Genomic DNA, 24,464 nt, shown 5'->3' on the forward strand with positions numbered 1-24,464 from the left:
CATTTGAATAGGGGCTTGGGGCAGAGCTAGACTGTGTGCTATACCCTTAAATCACAATTTGCAGCAGGGCTGGGTTTCCTAATCCAATACCTTAATGTTAAAAAGGTCATTTATGAGTGCAAAACATATTTTACTCCATCTCAAAGATGAATCAATTAACTCCTTGACCCAAAGTGAAATAACCAGCAAATTTGTATTGATGGCCATCTGCAAAGACATCAACTCTCATTAAATCTTAGAGCCACCTACATCACTCTCACCAACTACAGTTGTGAAGAGCCAACACTCATTTCATTCCCTCTCCCTAAAGCAGACGCCTCTTCAATGAGAAATGCCCCTTTCTAGGGATCAGTTTGGGTCAAAGTGGCTTTCTTCCTCCAGACTCGTCTTTCAACAGAGCACCGTGTAAGGTTCATACTGGAAACCTGGAGAAATTTACAGAATGGTAGCGTGCAAACATACATACCCAGCCAGACTTCCCGGCTCTCCAAGGATGCAGACTTCAGCAGGGGTTACTACCCTGTGCCTGCAAAGGGAAAAAAAAAAACTGGTAAGGGTTCGTTAATTTGTAAGTAAATGCATAATAAAAAGGTGGTAAAAGCAGTTTGAATACTTCCATGCAAACTAGACTTACATTACACAGAAGGGCAGCATGCAACTCAAGCTTTTATATAAATTGAAACAAACTTCAGAATTAAAGTTTGAAAAATAGATACAGTAAAAACAAATTAAGTCTTAAATAGGCAAAAATCTAAAATACATTTTATTAGTGCTCAAGGATGAAACCAATTTTCTTTTAAAGCTTTACCTGGACTGATCTATTTTTTGTGTGCTTTGTTTCAAGTTTTAATTTAAAGCATTCAGCGTTTAGCAAGAGTTGCATTACATTCATATTATGATGGGCAAATTTAGACTCTTTAATCAAGACAGGGTTAAAACAGAACAAGTTTATCACTAGTTAACACTAATTAGAAATTTATTTGCCTGTTTTCCTATTTTAATGTTTGGAAGTTTACATTTTTAACCATTTATAACTATAATAGTTACCAAGAAAGGCTGTATATACACATCAGTGCCTTAAAATTACAGATTTAGCATTACGGTTACCTTGTGCATTTTGCGAGGTGATTAAGGTTTAGTCATCCGTCCTGCGATATATTCCTTTAAAAAAAATCAGCCACCATCTTTCATTTCATCATAAAGACATTGAGCCCTGTAAACTGACTGGGATTGCCGAGACTTAGTCACATTAACACTGAAAATTGCAAATACATTTTAAAACTCAGTATAGAAAGACATTAACGTTTTGTATACGTTAACCTTGTGCGTTTTTTTTGGTTTTTGTTGTTAACTGTTACACTGCAGTGCTCAGGACTCCTCTGGTTGGGCCCCGTGTGGGGTAGTGTCAAACGTATGATTTAACGGTGTTAGTCACAATATATAGTCTACAAGGAATATTTTGTCTTTTAACAGTTTTATGGTGAAGCAGTGATCTTACCTCTATCTTCTTTACGTTTTGTTCACGGATAACATGCTGGCATAAACAAGTCTGTTATATTTATTTTAGCAAGATGAAACCATCTGTTTGTTTATTTCACCGTTTCTGTACATATTAACCAAAATTTACCAAAATCCATGCAACAGGTTTAACAGGTTTGCTTTTAACTTTCAACTCATCACAAGGACTTTAACCAAGCTACTTTTTTTTGGTAAAATGAAATCATTAGAACACAAAGGTCTTTAAAGTTTATATAGTCAGAATGTTTATTGTACTGCAGAAAAAGAAGAGTTTTATATTTCTAAGGAAAAGAGGGAATTCATTTTAGTTCTATACAAAAGAATTGAACTTTATTGACAAACTGCTGCAAACGTGTTTGACAAATGTTTAGCTACCTATTTAGGCCAGCTCACACAAGGAGTGCAATGCATATTTATGTTCAGGCACAGATTTCAAGGACAACAGACAATTGTGGTAATAAATTTCCAACTACATACATGAACTCATTTTAGCTGCAGTGTCCCTTTTTACATCAGCAGACAGACCATCTCGAGAATTGCCAACAACACAAAAAGGCTAAAAGAAAACTATGAAGCTAGGGAGATGGGAAGGGGGCAATGAAATGAAGAAATAACCCCACCCACCTCCAACAATTATTTCTGGTGGACCATAATTACTCTGCTAAAAGTCTCAACTATTAGAAGAGAATTTGTCCAGTGTTTGAATATCAGGATCCCAACTACCCAAGCATGTGAACCCCACAATGCTTTCACTGCAAATGGGAGTTGAGACATAACTGAAGACAATCCCCCAGTACCAAGTCCTTCCAAAGCTGTCAAACACCACACCCAATTATAAAAGGGGAGGGAAAAAGCCAAAGCTGCCAGAGCTTCATCACAAGAATCCTGAGGCAAAGGTGTTGACGCCTGTGGCAGCTGATATCACAAACTATCCACCTGCTGAGTAAATGCAACAGTGAAATAGGCCTTACTCCATCAAACTTCATTTTTTTTTACATCAGGAGAGCTCAGCACAGCTTGTGAGAACAGGAATACTGTTGTTCTGGGGTTAGCCAAATTCCAAATGAAACTGCCAGGAAAGAAAATAAATTCACCCCCACATATCGACCTAAAGAGTTATTGATGCTGCAGCTTCTTTAAAGACATCAGAACCAGAATGGGGTCACATGCCCCATGGCAGGACTGAAAACTAGGTTACTGAAGCTGCTCAGCCAGCAATCTAATTTAATGAAAGTAACTGCAAGGGAACATGTGGGGTCTAGTGCCAGGTGATCTGAGAGTATGAACCTGCCTGCCCAGAGTACACATTTATGTATCTTCCATTGGGAGAACACAAACAGTTGGTCTTTGCACTGAACAAAGCCACACCAATGCACATGAATTGCAGCTCGTGTTTTTCACAAATCATTAACAAGATTTTTTAAAAAAACATTTATAATGGTGACAAATCTGCTTTTCACCATCAGAACTAAAATCATTGCTTGTGGGGACTCTAAAAAAAAATTCAACCTTGAAGGGGTCTTTCAAAAAAAATCAAAATCAAATGTACACAAGATCCCTTTATAAAAATCCTGAACATTTACTCTCCTGGTTTTGAAGTACTTTGTGACAACAAAACATTGTCCAATTGGGCTAAAAACACTGGATTTACACTGGGCCCCAAACACTAAGCATGTCGGTATTCGCAAAATGACCGGCAAAACATTTTTAATAAAAATCAACTTGGTAAGGAAGCAGACAGTGAATGGAATGTGAAGATTTGATTTGACAGATTTAAAATGCAGCTCATGTAATCCAATGGGATTCTGCAACTTTGAAGATCATTTAAACATTGTCTGTACCGAATCAACAGAAATAAGTTGTGGTAAACAAGTCTAAAAATACCTACACAGCAGAATGAAATTCAAATGGCAAATAAAAGCCATCTTTACACGTACATGTAAATTGACAGATGCGTCAACAGTATAAAAACAAAAACAAAGCATTCTAATCATATGGGTTTAGCTGGAACTTGCTGCCCTCTAATTTATTGAAACATATCATGCCAGAGTTGCACTACCATGGGTTTTAATTATCATCTAAACATGTACATAAACCAGTCTGCTCAATAAATGTCCAGAGTAGAAAACAAATGGACTATTACTTGTCTCACAGTTGATAACAAGATGGTGACCACAGAAGATTGAAGCAATTTATAAGGACGCACACATGGTCAGAGGCCGGTCTTAGTATCTCCCATAGGGATGGTCTCTGTACATTCCCTTGAGTGGCCTTGCTGGTGCCTTCAGGCTTGCTCGCCCTGCATTCCAATCCTCCTGTCCTATAACAAAGAAAAGCAGATTTGCATTACACACAGGCAAACGCATTGCACAAAAAGCAAGCTCTATAAGCTACACTACATACATCTCCACAGTGCCTGACAAGAGCAGTCATATAATAAATGTACACAGACAAAAATATTGGTTTCTTACTGATGCTATATACCAACTTACAGTAAGTTTAACACTGCAGATCACAAGAGAACATCTTTCCTGGGCCCCAACCACCAGCTACTCAGTAACCCTGTAATCAGGTTGATGGGCTTTGGAATGAGATTACAGCAAAATAGGCAAGAAAAATGCCCCGAAATCCTGCTGGGATACAGACTGGATGTGTATCCCAAACCGCTCTGGGAAAACCATGAGCTCTCACATGAATTGTGAGGTAAAGAAACAAAACCAACACTAATTTAATTAACCAATCTGACTTAGTCACATCATCACTGTCCTGAGAATGGCACATAACACAGGAAAAGCTCATTTAGCAGACAGGCAGCTATACAGAAAGCTGAAACCAAACAAGAGCTAATGGGGACAAGAACATAGTGACTCAACTCCAGCCCATTCCAATCAAACCTGATGCTTTCTGGTCCTTTTTGTTGCAGAAAGAAAAAGGTATTTAAATGGGTCAATTGAATGGTTGCAGTGTGAGCATGGGCTCACCTTGTGTATATGGGTGCATGCACGTACAGTAAATGTTCAGTGAAAATATGGTGCAGCATAGTTGCTCACATGGGGGAAGGGAGGTCAGTCAGCCACAGGATACCAGGATGTCTACATCTCAGGTCTTCACAGGTCAGTGCCTTTGCTCAATTCAATTACTCAAAAAGCCTTGAGGCAAGTTAAATCACAATCCCATTTAAATAATAAAAATCTCACTGGGTTAGTGGCCCCTGAATCCACCAGAAACACACACAATGCTGCTGCTGAGCAATACATTTAAGAGTCCACTTCTAGCATTTTCACAGGTCAGGTTTGATGCCATCATGGTGCCTATGCTGGCCACTGCTTCTAACAGGTTCAGGAAACATCAGCACTGCAACAATCTGCTGTATTGTGAAGCCACTTCAAGTTCAAGAGTTGACGAGTAAAAACTTGTTAAAGGCCAGCACTGGCAATTTCAGTTGATTAGTTAAATAGAATCCCCATAATACACTTTACTGAAATTAATTTGACTGTAGCTAAACTTGGCAATTTATTATGTTATAGCAGTTTGATGAGATTCTTAACTGGAGTCTCCTCCAGAAGAGATGAAAAGATCACAGTGAGACACCCCACATTGAGCAGCATTCTTTCTCAGCCTGTGCTCTCACCAACTAGCAGCAATTCAGACAACTGGCTGCATTTCTACAGCATCAGGTTATTCACCTGCTATGCAGAATCAGTGAATTTAAGAGTTATAAGTTCCTATAAACTCATTGGATTTCCAATCCAAGCCAGAAATGGGCAGAGCTAGGACCTGCATTTCTCAACATACAACCATAGAATAGCCTCAAGTAAGCTCACTGTACTTCTAAATACCAATGCAATTTGAACAATGTCACCACATGAATACCAGATTCCAATCACAACTGTGAACACATTCCTCAGGCTAATTCAGTCAGCTGTCCCGTAATAACCAAAATATCAGGGGACCAAAAGAAAGGAGCATAGGCTCATGCCCACATGTGCAAACACAACAGGGGAATGGGGAGGAGGAGCAGATCAGTGTGTGGAAACCAATGCATCCCCACACACAGCAACTGGAGCAACCATGGAGTTATTACCCCAGATCCCCCCCCCCACACATGGGTGTTGGGTCACTGAAATTTTCAAGACAAAAAACTGATCGACTCCTTTCAGACAAGAAGAGTCTAGGTACAAATGAGCCACGATTTAATTTAATGACAGAATAGGCCAGAAGAGCTGAATGGTCTACTCCTGTTCCTAAGCAACAACTCTGGAGGACACTATATCATCTTATCAGTCCACCCCCATTTTTACAAATCCAGTGGTTTACATCTAGGAAAGTTGGTCTTTGAACATATGCACATCTCATCAGGGGAGTTGCAGTGATAAGCCAACTACAGCAAAAAAATCACCAAGGGAAATTGAGCAGTTTGACAGCATGCACATAACAAAGACCAAAAGCAACACCTTCCCTGGTCCCTAGACAGTAGCTACACATAGTACAACTTGTAATAAAACCACACTGGATCACATGCAAACTCAAAGTACTAATTCACTTCAGTTGCCTAGCAATCTCACAGCTAGTTTACAACAGCGAGGCAGAAAAATCAATTATGACTCTCTTTCAAATACGTATCAGTACCACTTTGGACCGACTCCAAAAAGAGCTAACTCCCATTCACTTACCATAATCCTCATAGGTTTCCTGCACTTCTCCGTGTCCATAGTCAAAATACTCAGCATCACTGCAACAAAAATAATACAAAAACGCTGTCACCAGGCAAAGTGTTTGAATCTTTACTGAGTGCACTGCACAGACTTTTTTTCAAAAAAACACTTACTTGCTTTCTTGGTTCCACATTAAATTGGGTAATGGGTCATTACAAAATTCAATTCAGTTTGTGTTTATGTAGCTTCTTCCCACAATGACTGGAGTATCAGCATCCTCCAAGTATTGCAAACCACAAAAATGCAGATCTAATCCCAATCATAATCGAAATCCCACCATGTGATGTATTCCTCAACTCTTTTACAAATGCGACGACGAGGAGTACCTACATCTATGATTTTATGCCAACCACACTGGGATCCACAGCAATTTGGCTACAGTTCCAATAGAGGCAATACCTTTATCCCAGAATCCAGGTCCTGATTCAGAACAACTACAGGCCCCAATGCCTTTCAGAACTATATGTGAATATTTCAATGGGCAGACATAGCTGTAGGAATGTGATTGAAGAGATATTTGCCTACTGGAGTCTCAGTATTAGGATAATCTGCATCACTGCAACATAAGTATGCTCCAGTTGACAGCACATGAACCCCACACTCACTTGTGTGGTAATCAGTCTAGATTACATACTTAGAGGCCCCTGTTGGCAGGCTATAAATTACAATAATAAAGGCCCCACTCTACAATTTACAGCCTATGGGAAAGAAGTTACACTGGTTGGTACTTCAATTTAATGAGGGCGAGTGCAGTCATGGCTTGAATCATGAATTTATGGAAAACACACAGCTTCCACTACAGGTGGTCATCACCTCTACAAAAATCCCTTACTCGACTTACCCCTGGGATTGGTCATAATAGTTTTCATAACTGTCATAATTCTGCTCTGCATATCCATCATCATAGCCCTGCAATGTTCAAAAACAAATTCTCAGTTATCCCACTGGCATATTACATATTTACAACATTCATACTTACTGATTTAACAAGAGTAATTCTGTTTAAGAGCAGAGTCTTCATTCCCCTTCCAAAATGAGAAATAACTTGCATCAGAAATTCTAGATCAGAGCAGGTTCATTCATAGTTAAATATTGAATAGCTTTACACAGGAGCATTGCCGATATTACACAAGTGAGACCCAGGCACAACTATTTAAAATTACACAATACCCAAAGCTAAACTAAATATAAACGTTCATCCTAATTGTTATACTTGGGACCAGCAACATCAGAAGCACCTGCTTGTGCGCAAACTTCCACATTCTGCACTGGCTATTTATCCAAATGCTACATAAACCAGGGAACATGGCATTGATTTCCAATATTTATTATTTTTAATACACTGGCTCTAGATTTCCTGCCTTTATAAATACCTTCAAATACAGTTTGTTATGATCGGATTTCACGCTCCAGAATAAATCTCAATTAGTTCTAAAGAATCACAGCTCTTGCAAAGATACCCAGTGTTCAGCAGTCATTACGGGTATAAATATCTGACAGGTTTGAACAGAACTATTATAAAAGGATCAGTTATGTCAGATGAGCCACAGCACCAAGCATGCTGATTTTACTTAAAATCTGACATTACATAAAATCTGACATTACAGGCATGCCCAAATACCTGGGATAGATCTATCCCTTCTCAATAGAATTACAGCTTCCATTTTAAGCACTATTTAGGCTCTCGATCCAATGCAACATAGAATGGAGACTCATCCCATGCTGGCATTGTAATACATTAAACTCTGCTGGAGAACAGGGGAATATATAGTTAATAGGGGCACTGAGATAACAAAAGAATTATACAAGGGTTTTTTTATTAGCAGTTAAATTTAGCATCACAGGCTGCATCTCCAATCTATCCTTCAGAGCAGCTGGAAGGGCTACGCTGAGATCCCAACTACCCCAAAGCTTACACGATGCAAGAAACATAGCCCAGCCACACACACTAAAATTCACTGTAGCATATATTTATGGGCTTACATATTCATCGTAGCTCTCTTGAGCAGGTGGAGGGTGCAGTGCCTGTCTGTACGCTGCAGGAGCGCCCCGAGCACGAGGCGCTGGGGCACCCCTTTGTGCTGGGGTGGCACCACGCCCAGTTGCCACTTCCCTGCGTCCTCCAGGTGCTCCCCTCACAGCTGCTCCACGTGTTATGGCACCTCGTGGCCCATACTGCGAGGAAGGAGGTGGTGGCGCCACACCACGGCCCCTAGAAAGAACATATCACACTGAGAAACACACTGGCAAATCATTGGCAATGTAGTAAAAGGAGATTTGCTTCACACAAGTTCAGATAAACAGAAGACACTTCAAAGCTTTCATCAGCAGAATCGAAGAGATCAGCTGTTGGGACTTATAACAAATCCTTCAGAATGCTATCGTTTGCAAGTTGACATCTACTTGATTTTTTTTTGGTTGGCACAGTGGTTAGCACTGCAGCCTCACAACCCCAGCGACCCTGGTTCGGTTCTGGGTACTGCCTGTGCGGAGTTCGCAAGTTCTCCCTGTGACTGCATGGGTTTCCGCCGGGTGCTCCGGTTTCGTCCCACAGCCAAAGACTTGCAGGTTGATAGGTAAATTGGCCATTGTAAATTGCCCCTAGTGTAGGTAGGTGGTAGGGGAATGGTGGGAATGTGGTAGGGAATATGGGATTAATGTAGGATTAGTATAAATGGGTGGTTGTTGGTCGGCACAGACTTGGTGGGCCAAAGGGCCTGTTTCAGTGCTGTATCTCTCTCTGACTCTACTTTACCAGGTACACAGGTAACATGTAGTGCTGTAATTGCACAGTCTCTAAAGTGACTCTCGTGTGCACGAAGCATTTTCCTGCACAGTACACTTAATATTGGGTACGATTAGTGACACTTTACTTATGTTGTTTGCATCAAGCTTATCGACAGTGACAAGTCTGGTAATGAAGCTTCTGACTGTTCAGACGTACTCTTACATGCAAAAGTGGAATTTCTAATGTGAGATATGCAAACCCAGATGGAAGATTAGGCAGTAAACTGGCTCACTCATGAGGACATATAGAGAGAGACAAAATATAATGTCTGAAAACATTCATGAAATTTATATCACTGCAACAGTGGGACATTTTCTTGAAGATATTTAAGTGTCCGGATGCAAAATAAGATTTAATGATGCACTGTAACACTGGTAGAAAATAGAAAAGCGGAATATTTTTTAAATGTTGACAATTTTTAAAATGTTGATATTCAGAGAGATTTGGGTATACTCGTAGAAGGAAGACAAAGTTTGCATGCAGGCACAGCAAGCAATTAGGAAGGGAAATGGCACGTTGGCCTTCATTACAAGGGGGCTGGAGTACAAGAACAAGGAAGGCCTGTACAATTGGACAGGATTTGGAGAGAATGCTCCTGAGTACTATGCACTATTTGGTATCCTTACCTCAGAATATACTTGGCTTGAAGGTGGTGTAGCAAAGATTTACTAGATTGATTCCTGGGATGAGAGGCTTGCCCTCTGATGAGAAGTTGAGCAGATTGGACCCATACTTTCTTAAGTTTACAAGAATGAAAGGTGATCTTTGAAACCTAGAGGATTCCGAGAGGGCTTGAAAAGATAATGCAAAGATACTACTGTCTAGAGTGTCTCCAACTAGGACAGAGTCTCAAGATAAGGGGTAGATCATTTAACTGCAGTGAATCTTTACACAGATTATGAAACTTTGAGCATCCACAGCCCTCTGGGAGGGAGAATTCCAGTCGGTTATTATATTCAACACTGAGATGGATAGGATTCTGGACTCAAGGGAAGAGTGATTAGGTGGAAAGTTGTAATTGAGGTCAAAGATCAGTCATGATCTTATTGAATGGAGAAGCAGGCTTGAGGTTAGAGATTTTTGATTGACAAGGCAGTCAAGGGTTATGGGATGGGGGGGGTGGTGGGGGGGAAGGTTGGTCAGGCAGGAAAGTGAAATGGCGGAGCAGGCTCGAGGCGCCAAATGGGCTGCTCCAACTTCTATTTCTTATGTTCTTAAGAAGCGGTTAACTTTCAATTACTCTTAGCATCTTTGAACACACCAATATTTAGTTCACACTTAATATCAAAGAACAAAGAACAGAACAGCACAGGAACAGGTCATTCGGCCCTCCAAACCTGCACCGATCTTGATGCCTGCCTAAACTAAAACCTTCTGCACTTCCAGGGACCGTATCCCTCTATTCCCATTCTATTCATGTATTTGTCAAGATGTCTCTTAAACGTCACTATCGTACCTGCTTCCACCACCTCCCCCGGCAGCAAGTTCCAAGCACTCACCACCCTCTGTGTAAAGAACTTGCCTTGCACATCCCCTCTAAACTTTGCCCCTCGCACCTTAAACTGATGTCCCCTAGTAACTGACTCTTCCACCCTGGGAAAAAGCTTCTGACTATCCACTCTGTCCATGCCGCTCATAACTTTGTAAACCTCTATCATGTCGCCCCTCCACCTCCGTCGTTCCAGTGAAAACAATCCGAGTTTATCCAACCTCTCCTCATATCTAATACCCTCCAGACCAGGCAACATCCTGGTAAACCTCTTCTGTACCCTCTCCAAAGCCTCCACGTCCTTCTGGTAGTGTGGCGACCAGAACTGCACGCAATATTCTAAGTGTGGTCTGACTAAAGTTCTGTACAGCTGCAGCATGACTTGTCAATTTTTATACTCTATGCCCCGACCGATGAAGGCAAGCATGCCGTATGCCTTCTTGACTACCTTATCCACCTGCGTTGCCACTTTCAGTGACCTGTGGACCTGTACGCCCAGATCTCTCTGCCTGTCAATACTCCCAAGGGTTCTGCCATTTACTGTACACTTCCCACCTGTATTAGGCCTTCCAAAATGCATTACCTCACATTTGTCCGGATTAAACTCCATCTGCCATTTCTCCGCCCAAGTCTCCAACCGATCTATATCCTGCTGTATCCTCTGACAATCCTCATCACAACTCCACCAACCTTAGTGTCATCCGCAAACTTACTAACCAGACCAGCTACATTTTCCTCCAAATCATTTATATATGCAACAAACAGCAAAGGTCCCAGCACTGATCCCTGCGGAACACGAGTCACATCCCTCCATTCAGAAAAGCACCCTTCCACTGCTACCCTCTGTCTTCTATGACCGAGCCAGTTCTGTATCCATCTTGCCAGCTCACCTCTGATCCCGTGTGACTTCACCTTTTGTACCAGTCTTCCATGAGGGACCTTGTCAAAGGCTTTACTGAAGTCCATATAGATAACATCCACTGCCCTTCCTTCATCAATCATCTTTGTCACTTCCTCAAAAAACTCAGATCAAATTAGTGAGACACGACCTCCCCTTCACAAAACCATGCTGCCTCTCGCTAATAAGTTTGTATATTTCCAAATGAGTGTAAATCCTGTCCCGAAGAATCCTCTCTAATAATTTCCCTACCACTGACGTAAGGCTCACCGGCCTATAATTTCCTGGATTATCCTTGCTACCCTTTTTTTTTTAAAATTAGAGATACAGCACTGAAACAGGCCCTTCGGCCCACCGAGTCTGTGCCGAACAATAACCACCCATTTATACTAATCCTGCACTAATCCCATATTCCTCCCACATCCCCACCTGTCCCTATATTCCCCTACCACCTACCTATACTAGGGCCAATTTATAATGGAGAATTTACCTATCAACCTGCAAGTCTTTGGCATGTGGGAAGAAACTGGAGCACCCGGCGAAAACCCAAGCAGACACAGGGAGAACTTTCAAACTCCACACAGGCAGTACCCAGAACTGAACCCGGGTCGCTGCAGCAGTGAGGCTGCGGTGCTAACCACTGCACCACTGTGCCGCCCATCTAGGAACAACATTGGCTATTCTCCAGTCCTCTGGGACCTCGCCTGTAGCCAATGAGGATACAAAGATTTCTGTCAAGGCCCCAGCAATTTCTTCCCTTGCCACCCTTAGTATTCTGGGGTAGATCCCATCAGGCCCTGGGGACTTATCTACCTTAATGCTTTGCAAGACACTCAACACCTCCTCCTTTTTGAAAATGAGATGACTGAGACATCTACACTCCCTTCCCTAGGCTCATCATCCACCAAGTCCTTCTCTTTGGTGAATACTGATGTAAAGTACTCATTTAGTACCTCGCCCATTTCCTCTGGCTCCACCCATAGATTCCCTTTTCTGTCCTTGAGTGGGCCAACCCTTTCCCTAGTTTACCCTCTTGCTCTTTATTATACGTATAAAAAGCCTTAGGATTTTCCTTAATCCTATTTGCCAATGACTTTTCATGACCCCTTTTAGCCCTCCTGACTCCTTGCTTAAGTTCCTTCCTACTGTCTTTATATTCCTCAAGGGAGTCGTCTGTTCCTAGCCTTCCAGCCCTCACGAATGCTTCCTTTTTCTTCTTGACTAGGCTCAATATCCCACGTTATCCAAACTTATCCTTCTTCCTCACAGGAAGATGCTGGTCCTGGATTCTAATCAACTGACATTTGAAAGATTCCCACATGTCAGATGTTGATTTACCCTCAAACAGCTGCCCCCAATTTAAATTCTTCAGTTCCTGCCTAATATTGTTATAATTAGCCTTCCCCCAATTTAGCACCTTCACCCGAGGACTACTCTTATCCTTATCCACAAGTACCTTAAAACTTATGGAATCATGGTCACTGTTCCCGAAATGCTCCCCTACTGAAACTTTGACCACCTGGCCGGGCTCATTCCACAAAACCAGGTCCAGAACGGCCCCATCCCTAGTTGGACGATCTACATATTGTTTCAAGAAGCCCTCCTGGATGCTCCTTACAAATTCTGCCCCATCTAAGCCCCTAGCACTAAGTGAGTCCCAGTCAATATAAGGGAAGTTAAAATCACCCACCACTACAACCCTGTTACCTTTACATCTTTCCAAAATCTGTCGACATATCTGCTCCTCTATCTCCCGCTGGCTGTTGGGAGGCCTGTAGAAATCCCCCAACATCGTGACTGCACCCTTCCTATTCCTGAGCTCTACCCATATTGCCTCGCTGCATGACCCCTGAGGTGTCCTCCCGCAGTACAGCTGTGATATTCTCCTTAACCAGTAATGCAACTCCCCCACCCCTTTTACATCCCCCTCTATCCCGCTTGAAGCTTCTAAATCCTGGAACATTTAGCTGCCAAACCTGTCCTTCCCTCAACCAAGTCTCTGTAATAGCAACATCATAGTTCCAAGTACTAATCCAAGCTCTAGGTTCATCTGCCTTACCTGTTATACTTCTCGCATTGAAACAAATGCACTTCAGACCACCAGTCCCGCTGTGCTCCGCAACATCTCCCTGCCTGCTCTTCCTCTTAGTCTTACTGGCCTTATTTACTAGTTCCCCCTCATTTATTTCACTTGCTGTCCTACTGCTCGGGTTCCCACCCCCCTGCCACACTAGTTTAAACCCTCCCGAGTGACGCTAGCAAACCTCGCAGCCAGGATATTTGTGCCCCTCCAGTTTAGATGCAACCCGTCCTTCTTGTACAGGTCCCATCTGTCCCTGAAGAGATCCCAATGGTCCAGATATCTGAAACCCTCCCCTACACCAGCTGTTCAGCCACGTGTTTAGCTACACTATCTTCCTATTTCTAGCCTCACTGGCACGTGGCACAGGGAGCAATCCAGAGATTACAACCCTGGAGGTCCTGTCTTTTAACTTTCTACCTAACTCCCTAAACTCCCCCTGCAGGACCTCGTCACTCTTCCTGCCTATGTCATTGGTACCGATGTGTACCACAACCTCTGGCTGTTCACCCTCCCCCTTCAGAATGCCCCCTGTCCATTCAGAGACATCCTTGTCCCTGGCACCAAGGAGGCAACATACCATCCTGGAGTCTCTTTCACATCCACAGAAGCACCTGTGTCCCTGACTGTAGAGTCCCCTATAACTAATGCTCTTCTGCGCTTTGTCCCTCCCTCAACAACAGTGCCAGCCATGGTGCCACTGCTCTGGCTGCTGCTTTTTTTCCCTGATAGGCCATCGCCCCAACAGTATTCAAAACTGTATACTTGTTAAAGAGGGGGATAGCCACAGGGGATTCCTGCACTGACTGCCTTGATATCCTTGAACATTGGAATTGAAAAAACAGGGGAATCGTTCTCTCTGGCTCCCATAATTATAACTCTGGGATAGCAGTTCCATTCACAATCAATGAAGCTTCTCTACAGACAACAGAATATAACTTATTGCAGTGAGGGATATTCAAAAGGGACAAATCTGATCATGTCAAACCCTGTGTGGATATGCAGGAAGGAAGCAAAAATAGTAGAGAGAAGAGCTTTTAAGAAGGTTCCGGAGAGGATGCAAAGTGAAATAGTTTCCAGAAGAAGAGCGTAGTGGCTGAGTGCTTACTTTAGCACTAAGCAAGACAAACCAAGATGATCTGAAGTTTTATCCCCCCTCTGCACTAAGTTAGCTGATCTAAACTGAGCCAACAATTGAAATGGTACAATTTACCTCAGTATAGCTATACTATGGAATGGAGGCAGTTGGGGATGTGGGGGGAGAAAGAGGAGGGTGGAAAAAGAGTTTTGATTTTTATAGCTGATTAGTGAGCCCTGCTGGACTGCAGGTCTATCTTTCAGATGCTGAACAATGGGGTGAAAAATGAGTCAGTCATTTTGGAACCTGTACCTTGCAAGTGGCACAGGCGGAGCTCCACGGCCACGGACACCTCTCCCACGGGATGCTTCTTGTCCGCCATTCAAGTACGCCAGCTCAGTTAGCTGCTCCTGTCTTATTTCATCATTGTAGTCCTGAAAATACAATAATTATAAAAATACAAATAGTATTACAGCAAATCTTTAACATGACAGCTTGCACAGTACAATTCCTAATCCCATGCCAGCTCCTTCTGCATGAGAGCTCTCAGTAACCAACCCAGTGCAGTATTTTATCAATTTTTCTCTCATTAGAGTGACTGGGTCTGGTGGCTAGTTTACTCTCTCCCACAGGCACATCTCAATGACAGCACTTGCACATCCTGCACATTTATAGTTAACAACTTTAGTTTAAAAGTTCACTTTTGCCTTCTCCTGTGTCAGAAAGGCAAAATGCAAGTACAGCAGGCAATTATGAAAGCAAAAGGTATTTTGCCTTTATTACAAAGAGATTGGAATACAAGAGTAAAGAAGTCTTACTGCAATTGTATAGGACTTCGATGAGACCACACCTGAAGCTGTGTACAGTTTTAGTCTCCTCACTGAAGGAAGGATATACTTACCTTAAAGTAGAATGCAACAAAGGTTCAATGGATTGATTCCTGGGATGACAGACAGGGAGAGATTGCATCAACTGTGCCGATGTTCCCTAGAGTTTAGAAGAATGAGAGGCAATCTCATTGAAGCATAAAATTCTTAAGGGGTCTGACAGGGTGGATATTGGGAGAATGTTTTCCCTGACTGGAGAATCTAGAACACAGGGTCACAGTCTCAGAATAAAGGGTCAGATATTCAGGACTAAGATGAGGAGAAATTTCTTCTCTCAAAGAGTTCTGAATCTTTGGAATTCTGTACCTGAGGGCTCTGGATGCTGTCACTGAATATGCTCAACCAGAGAGACCGATAAATTTTTAGAAACTAAGGAAATTAAGGGATAGTGCAGAAAGGTGCAGCTGAGGTAGATCATCCATGATTTTCTTGAATGGCAGAGCAGGCTCAAAGGGCCTACTCCTGCTCCTATTTCATATCTCCTTATAAAGGTCAGAACACTCAAAACTGGCAAAATCCTCAATAACTTTATGAATGCAATTCCTCCTTTTTAAAACTCACCAGACTAGAGAAACCAAATAAAAATAAGAAATGCTGAAAATACTCAGGTCTGGCAGCATCTGTGGAGAGAGAAGCAGAGTTAACGTTTCAGGTCAGTGACCGTTCTTCAGAACTGGCAAATATTAGAAATGTGAAAGGTTGTAAGCAAGTAAAAGCGGGGGTGGGGCAAGAGATAACAAAGAAGGTGTAGATAGGACGTCACAGAATAGCTGACCAGAAGGTCGTGGAGCAAAGGCAAACAATATGTTAATGGTGTGTGTTGAAAGACAAAGCATTCGTACAGAGGGCGAGGGGGCGGGGGGGGGGGGAGGGCGAGGGGGGGGGGGGGAAAGAGGGCGAGGGGGGGGGGGGAAAGAGGGCGAGGGGGGGGGGGGGAAAGAGGGGCGAGGGGGGGGGGGGGAAAGAGGGCGAGGGGGGGGGGAAAGAGGGCGAGGGGGGGGGGGGAAAGAGGGCGAGGGGGGGGGGGAAAGAGGGCGAGGGGGGGGGGGAAAGAGGGCGAGGGGGGGGGAAAGAGGGCGAGGGGGGGGGGGGAAGAGGGCGAGGGGGGGGGGTGGGAAGAGGGCGAGGGGGGGGGGGAAGAGGGCGAGGGGGGGGGGGGAAGAGGGCGAGGGGGGGGGGGGAGAGAGGGCGAGGGGGGGGGGGGAAAGAGGGCGAGGGGGGGGGGAGGGCGAGGGGGGGAAGAGGGCGAGGGGGGGGGGGAAGAGGGCGAGAGGGGGGGGGAAGAAGAGGGCGAGGGGGGGGGAAGAGGGCGAGGGGGGGGGGGAAGAGGGCGAGGGGGGGGGGGGGGAAGAGGGCGAGGGGGGGGGGGGAAGATGGGCGAGGGGGGGGGGGGAAGAGGGGGGGGGGGAGGGCGGGGGGGGGGAGGCGAGGGGGGGAGGGCGAGGGGGGGGGGGAGGGCGAGGGGGGGGGGGGAGGGCGAGGGGGGGGGGGGGAGGGCGAGGGGGGGGGGGGGAGGGCGAGGGGGGGGGGGGGGGAGGGCGAGGGGGGGGGGGAGGGCGAGGGGGGGGGGGGAGGGCGAGGGGGGGGGGGAGGGCGAGGGGGGGGGGGAGGCGAGGGGGGGGGGGAGGGCGAGGGGGGGGGCGGGGGGGAGGGCGAGGGGGGGGGGGGAGGGCGAGGGGGGGGGGGGAGAGGGCGAGGGGGGGGGGGAGGGCGAGGGGGGGGGGGAGGCGAGGGGGGGGGGGAGGGCGAGGGGGGGGGGTGAGGGCGAGGTGGGGGGGGGGAGGGCGAGGGGGGGGGGGGAGGGCGAGGGGGGGGGGGAGGGCTGAGGGGGGCGAGGGGAGGGGGAGGGAGAGGGGGGGGGAGGGCGAGGGGGGGAGGGCGAGGGCGAGGGGGGGGAGGCGAGGGGGGGAGGGTGAGGGGGGGGGAGGGCGAGGGCGGAGGGGGGGAGAGGGCGGAGGGGGGGAGGCGAGGGCGGGGGGGGGAGGGCGAGGGCGGAGGGGGGGAGGGCGAGGGCGGGGGGGGGGAGGGCGAGGGCGGGGGGGGGAGGGCGAGGGCGGGGGGGGGGAGGGCGAGGGCGGGGGGGGGAGGCGAGGGCGGGGGGGGGAGGGCGAGGGCGGGGGGGGAGGGCGAGGGCGGGGGGGGGGAGGGCGAGGGCGGGGGGGGGAGGGCGAGGGCGGGGGGGAGGGCGAGGCTGGGGGGGGAGGGCGAGGGCGGGGGGGAGGGGCGAGGGCGGGGCGGGGGGGAGGGCGAGGGCGGGGGGGGAGGGCAGAGGGCGGGGGGTGAGGGCGAGGGCGAGGGGGGAGAGGGCGAGGGCGGTGGGGGGAGGTGCGAGGGCGAGGGCTGAGGGCGAGGGGGCAGCGGGCGAGGCGAGGCGGGGGGGGGGGAGGGCGAGGGCGGGGGGGGGGAGGGCGAGAGGCGGGGGGGGGAGGGCGAGGCGAGGGCGGGTGGGGGAGGGCGAGGGCGGGGGGGGAGGGCGAGGGCGGGGGGGGAGGAGGGCGAGGGAGGGCGGGGGGGGAGGGCGAGGGCGGGGGGGGTGAGGGCTGAGGGCGGGGGGGGAGGGCGAGGGCGGGGGAGGCGAGGGCGGGGGGGGGGAGGGCGAGGGCGTGGGGGGGGGGGAGGGGCGGAGGGCGGGAGGGGCGAGGGGGGGGAGGGAGGGCGAGGGGCGGGGGGGGAGGGCGAGGGCGGGGGGGGGCGAGAGAGTGAGCGCACCCGCCGCCACCAAGTTCTCTCCCCGCTTCTCCCACCCCTGCTCCCCCCCACGTTGGCGTCATCTGTGCATACGCCAACCAGTCCTGGCATGCGAAACACAGCACATGTGCTCAGAGGGTTAGATAGGGTGGATAGTGAGAGTCTTTTTCCTTGGATGGTGATGGCAAACACGAGGGGACATAGATTTAAGTTGAGGGGTGATAGATATAGGACAGATGTTAGAGGTAGTTTCTTTTACTCAGAGAGTAGCAGGGGGCATGGAACGCCCTGCCTGCAACAGTAGTAGACTCGCCAACTTTAAGGGCATTTAAATGGTCATTGGATAGACATATGGATGAAAATGGAATAGTGTAGGTCAGATGGTTTCACAGGTCGGCGCAACATCGAGGGCCGAAGGGCCTGTACTGCGCTGTCATGTTCTAATTCTAATATGCGCAGAGCATATGAGCCAATCCGTACGCAGATTGGAGCAGTCTGATGGCGTCAGCTGCCGGCTGCTTTGTCAGCAATCACTTTGTTTCTAATATTTTCCAGTTCTGAAGGGTCACTGACCTGAAACGTTAACTCTGCTTCTCTCTCCACAGATGCTGCCAGACCTGCTAAGTATTTCCAGCATTTCTTGTTTTTATTTCAGATTTACAGCATCCGCAGTATTTTGCTTTTATTATTAGAGAAACCAAATCCCTTTCAGATTCAGAACGCTGGAATTCTCAGGCCAAACAGCCTATGCAAACCAGATGGCTGAATGCAAGAATCAGCTGTAGAAAATTTGAATAGGGCATATCATGCTTAATTCTAACATGATCAATGAGCAGGCTGGTAAATCTCCACCTCCCCTGATTAGTCTGTAAACATGACAACTGTAACTGTAAAGCCACACTATAACTCCCCTGCAGGATTATAGTCCTGCTCAACCTACACTTCATTCTAGGGCATGAGCATTTCAGAAGTGCTTTACTGCAAGAGACACTATGGGCTTACTCACTTGACCATGCTTATTCTAATTAACTGACTAAAAATTAACCTTATAAATATAAAAATACTGAATTACCCCAGTTGCTTTAACTTTAACAGACACTTCAGAACAAAATATTCTCACTTCAACTCGCAAAATACTTCAACTGCATCAACAGTAAACCAAATTCAATTAGGTTGCAATGCTTAGCTTGGCATCACCCCTCCCCAACACAAAAGCATATGCAGTGTACATCAGAAATAGTGCTCATTTAGATCAGCAATGTTGTGGAAATAGTAAACAAGCACCTTACCAATAGGTAGCTCAGAGTAGGTAAATGCGGATTAACTTGTAGAACATACAGTAATCCCACAAACAAGCAACTGGACAAGGATATGGGCTAGTAGTTAATTTTTTAAAATAAACTCAGAAACCTTGGTTAAGGTCTAAAGTGATGAACAAACAACACCACCACAGTGAATAGGGCAAGAAAGATGATGAGAACAATCACAGAATTAAATTGTGGAATCTTACAGCACAGGAGGGGGGAATTCAGCCCGTCACACCTGCGCCAGCTCTTTGAATTTATACAATTTGGTCCTGCACCTCAATCAAGAAGCATGAAACAAAATTGAAGAGGAGGATTTTAAGGAGGATCTTCAGGGATGGAAGAAGCGATTAAGGCAGTATCAAACTATAGCCTTAAGAGCTTCTGAATGCAAGATGAAAGGAACTAAGGAGACAAGTTTGCTTGTCTCAAAGCACAGCTTTGACTGAGGTTAGAGCAGGAAATGGCACACAGTCTTAAATTCAGCAGTGAGGTGTTGTGCAACGATGTTAGGAACACACCAGTCCCCCCACCATCCATTTTTGCTTTCTCCCTGTACCACACACAGCTATCCCATTATTCATTCCATGCATTTAAAAAAAAATCTCTCCCTTGAGTATTAAAGCCCAAAAAATTTTGGGCTTTTCTATAACAGCAGTAAATTGAACTCCATTCCTGTTCTCCCTGCGGATGGAGTTTCAGGGATGTACATTAGAGCAATCACCACAATTGCTTTGTCTCTGAATAAAAGTAATCCAATGAGCTGAAAGATGCATTCATTCCACTAGCGCAGCACATGAGAGACTCTGCTTAGTCCGATGACATTAACTCCTCACTTCTTTCTTCATTGCAAGTGTGTGGGGTTTTGTTTTTGTTGGGGGTGGGGATAAGGCAGAGTGTGGCCAGCCATTGGCATAAGCCTAACATACCCTCAATACTTGTACAATTATCTACCTTACTCCTGGAGAGCAAGCTCCCTGTCCCTCACTCACATTGCTGTCCGAGGTTGCAGTGGGGAAAAACAGAAAACACACACACCAGCTCCACGCTCCTCACTGTAAGAGACTTCTATGTTATTAAAAAAATGCAATCGCCACACTGAAACTTGCAAAGGTTTTCAATTAAACTTCCATTTCAACTACCATTTACATAAGCTTGATCTTTAAGTTTCTCCCAGTTTGAGCCCAGACTGATGAGATGAAATCCTCCTCCCTTCTGCAATGAGACATATGCAACAAAAGATTGGGAATTCGACTAGGTCCCCACCACAGTGGGAACTAGCTCACATCCCAGTACTGTCCATAACAGTCCACATGTCATGTCAGGAATAGCTGATGTAGGAAGTTGCAGTGTCTTAGTGTCCCTTCTTCTCAGGCTAATAAAGTGCACGGTCAAGACAGAACTTCGCTCTGGCCATAACCATGCAGTCCTCGAGCTGGGCGGCTATACTGTGCGCGAAATAGAGACGTGCTCCATTTCACAGGATAATCTCTGTCAAATCACAATTTTAAAAAACACAGCAAAAATGCTAGTATGTAAAACTGGTTCTCAAAAGTAGCAGAGAGATTTCCTACACAGAAGCATTCCAACCAACAGGAATGACGACAAAACCCGATTTACAATGAAGCCAAATTAAGCTGACTTCCTTTAGAGGTCTTGCTTCAGTGCACATTGATCCCCTTGGAGCAAGAGAGATACCTGAAAAAATTGATTAATGCATGTAAGGATTGAGTTAATGAGAACTTATAACAAGGTGTGAAACATTATTAGATACGTATTTAACACTGTAATCGAGTAAGGAAATAAAACGGTCCCATCAGCTCCCTGTTACAGACTGAGTGTGATACAGCTCCACAATAAGGCAGGTGAACTTTTTTGCCTTGATCCAATGTGTGCAGGTCAACATCTGATTCTCAGCTAATCAAAGCCATCTTACATCTGAAAATCAAACTCAAGTAGATGCAGTTGAGAAGTGCACTGCATTCACCCACATTTAGTTTATTGAACATTACAGCTCAAGACTACAATCAGGTGAAGGACACAACCAGTGCCTTTCAATCATTCACTCCATTTTGGAATAGTCAGTTGGGAAAGGGAGCGAAACTCACTTGGAAACACTGCTGTAGCCTGAACCTGTAACAAAATGAGAAATGGGACTCACAGGAATAAGGAATTTTTTAAGCTCCTCCATAGCGTGGTACATTCTTGAATAGGCCTCGGTTGGGGGCGCGAAGACTTCAACAAGAACATGTAGATCACTGTTCAAGTGTGCGTATTTAGCTTCTCCCCCTTTACGGAGCTCGTCTTCCTAATGAGTTGGAAAGAAAAATCCATTATGTTTAATTTGTAATAAACACAGCTACCGAGCACCACGCACAGCCAAGCACTGGCAGTGATCAGCTGCCAAATTCCTACAATTTGCGGATGATCTTGCTAATGGTACATTAAACCACATCATGCATCCAATAATTTTGGTACTCTAAAGTGGGAACACATGCCAGGGTATAGGTCCACTGCAGCCAGCCAACCCAAGTATCTCGCACACGCACCCGCGATTACTGTTCTTCAGCTTATGCACGCAATTCACTCATGGAAGGAAACAGAACCAAGTTCAATTCTGTCCTCAGCTGAACTAGAGGCATGCATTTTTCAAGAAGCAGTCACTGGATAATAACCAATAACCTGACCCCTGGCTGATTTCCCCCTCCCTTTCTCACATATCCAAAGCAAACTGTAATGTCTCTCACTGAGATCAACTGAAGATCAAACGGGACATGATCGATTCTCTCTCTGCAAATAGCCATGATATATACAGACACATAAGTTACACCAATTCTCATGCCTACAACTTTTCAACACCAATTCACTTGGTTCACACCACCTGAACTTACAAATCCTTTAAAGATTTGAGATGTTTGTGCAAAACTGTATTAGTCATTCTGTCAGGACGGTTTCATCCAACTACATGGAGGTGAACTTCAGAAGCCTGAATAAAATGGCCTCACTGATCAGCTTCTATACAATTCATTTGTATTCTTTACCCCACCTACCATTCTCCAGTGAGATTAGGCATCATTACATCACCTCTTTCCAACACAGTTTTCTTACCTTGGACTTATCTCTCATCGAGCCTTTCCCAAGGATGGACATTTTTGTACCAGTTTCTTCCTGTAGCCTCTTTAATGAATTTCCTCTAGGTCCAAGCAGTTTCCCTACAAAGTTGAACTGCAAAAGCATTACAAATTAATTCAGAACTACATTACAACAGTGATTACATTTCAAAAGGAATTTACTTGGCTGTAAAGCAATTTTGGACATCCCGAGGCCAGGAAAGGCTCAAGTCTTTTTCTCCTTAGTACCACCCACCTTAGAATCTAAAACAGAACTATTCACACAAAGCACTAATCAAGGACTGAATGAAAATCAGTGCTTTCCCCATCCTCATCTTGAAAATTTGGCACAGAGTGGGGAGAGGAGGGAAAGATTCACCTAGCTTCATGCAACAAGTCCCTTAAAATTCTGTCTACAATCTGCTCTTAGTGAGACATGACCAAAGAGATATCATGCAGCTTTTTCACCTGTGCAACTGCTTAACATTAGGGGCAACTTTTGAATTTATTTAACTTATAAGGTCTCCCTCTGAAACGCTGCCAAAGGATAAGTACATATGCTATGTAAGTGCACCCTGGCACTGGTGAATTGAGAGACATGAAATGGATGTGGGATGGTGTTACACAATCATGGCATAATGTCATGACAGGGGCATGCCTCTACATGACACATACTATACCACCAATGCAGCAACTTACTGGTTGTTATAATTGACAGTCACAGAGCTCCCGCAAACCCTGGGTCTTAATGCCTGTAACATTAAGTCTAAAAAGAATTGGCGCTGTAACCTCCACCTGGCCAACAGTAGGACACCCAAGTTAAATTTAAGTAGTCAATGAGGAGTTTTTGGAATTTCAAACCCCCTTCAAATGAATGACACTATGCTAATCCTCTGTGTTCCACAATCCCTCACTGAGGTCAACTAGCATAGAGTGTACTAAAGCACAAATTTGCCCCCACAGCCACAACACTGGAATGCTATTGAGCAGCACTGTTTCTCTGGGGCTGAAACAATGCTAAACATAATCATACAGCACAGCACTGCACACTGTTTCCCTCTGTAGCAAGAAACATAAATGTGTGGACAGTAACACTAACAAGCACAAACTGAAAGGGAAGAATCAAACCAATAAATCTCATCACCCTCCCCCCACCGCCGAATCCAACTCACTGTCCGCAAAAGCATCAGAACTGCAAAGCATGGTTCTAACTCAAATAAGACACATGGTGCACCAGAAGCCCTTACCTTTGGGAACTGTGCGACGGGTATCAGACAACGCTCAGAAAGCTTGATGTTTTTCTGTGTCAGAACATCAAGGAATCTCTTTTCATCCTCTTTCTTCTCTCCCTTCTGAAGCTTTTCCATTTCTGGAAAAGAAAAATAATTAGAAACTCCTCTACTGAGCAAATGGTACAATGGTCACAATTCAGACCATGTAAACCCCCAGTCAGATAGGAAGAAACGTTCCTAGAGTCATAAAACATTCATAACACAGAAGAAGGAGGCCATTTTTCCCATCATGTCCATGCCAGTCGACAAAGAGCTACCCACCTTCCTGTACTCGGTCCATAGCCCTGCAGGTCACGGCTCTTCAAGTAGACATCCAAGTACTTAAATGTGGTGAGCGTGTCTGTCTCTACCACCCTTTCAGGCAGAGTGTTCTAGGTCCCTGCCACCCTCTGGGTGAAAAAAATGTTTCATCTCCACTCTAATCCTTCTACCAGTTACTTTAAAAGCTATGTCCCATGGTTCTGACCATTCTATGTTTTTCCTATTTACTCTATCGCGGCCCCTCAATTTTATACACCTCAGCCTCCTCTACTCCAAGGAAAAACAACCCCAGCATATCCAATCTTTCCTCACAGCTGAAATTTTCCAGTCCTAGCAACATCCTTGTAAATCTCCTC

The 24,464-nt window shown here is 45.6% G+C and overlaps 1 protein-coding gene across 1 annotated transcript in view; it reads right to left on the reverse strand.

The window, feature by feature from the left end:
- Positions 1–1,739: 1,739 nt before the first annotated feature.
- The window catches only part of LOC137347066 (KH domain-containing, RNA-binding, signal transduction-associated protein 1-like), a 34,753-nt gene continuing 12,028 nt past the window's right edge, over positions 1,740–24,464 (reverse strand). Inside the window, exons 2-9 of the mRNA XM_068011085.1 lie at positions 23,803–23,924; positions 22,554–22,670; positions 21,607–21,753; positions 14,879–15,000; positions 8,217–8,445; positions 7,075–7,142; positions 6,192–6,250; positions 1,740–3,838 (exon numbers count right to left, since the gene is read on the reverse strand). Coding sequence (XP_067867186.1) covers positions 3,744–3,838; positions 6,192–6,250; positions 7,075–7,142; positions 8,217–8,445; positions 14,879–15,000; positions 21,607–21,753; positions 22,554–22,670; positions 23,803–23,924 — 959 coding nt within the window. The 3' untranslated portion in view covers positions 1,740–3,743. The remainder of the gene's footprint in view (positions 3,839–6,191; positions 6,251–7,074; positions 7,143–8,216; positions 8,446–14,878; positions 15,001–21,606; positions 21,754–22,553; positions 22,671–23,802; positions 23,925–24,464) is intronic.

The sequence above is a fragment of the Heterodontus francisci genome, chromosome 31, assembly GCF_036365525.1.
Source record: "Heterodontus francisci isolate sHetFra1 chromosome 31, sHetFra1.hap1, whole genome shotgun sequence".
NCBI lineage: Eukaryota > Metazoa > Chordata > Chondrichthyes > Heterodontiformes > Heterodontidae > Heterodontus > Heterodontus francisci.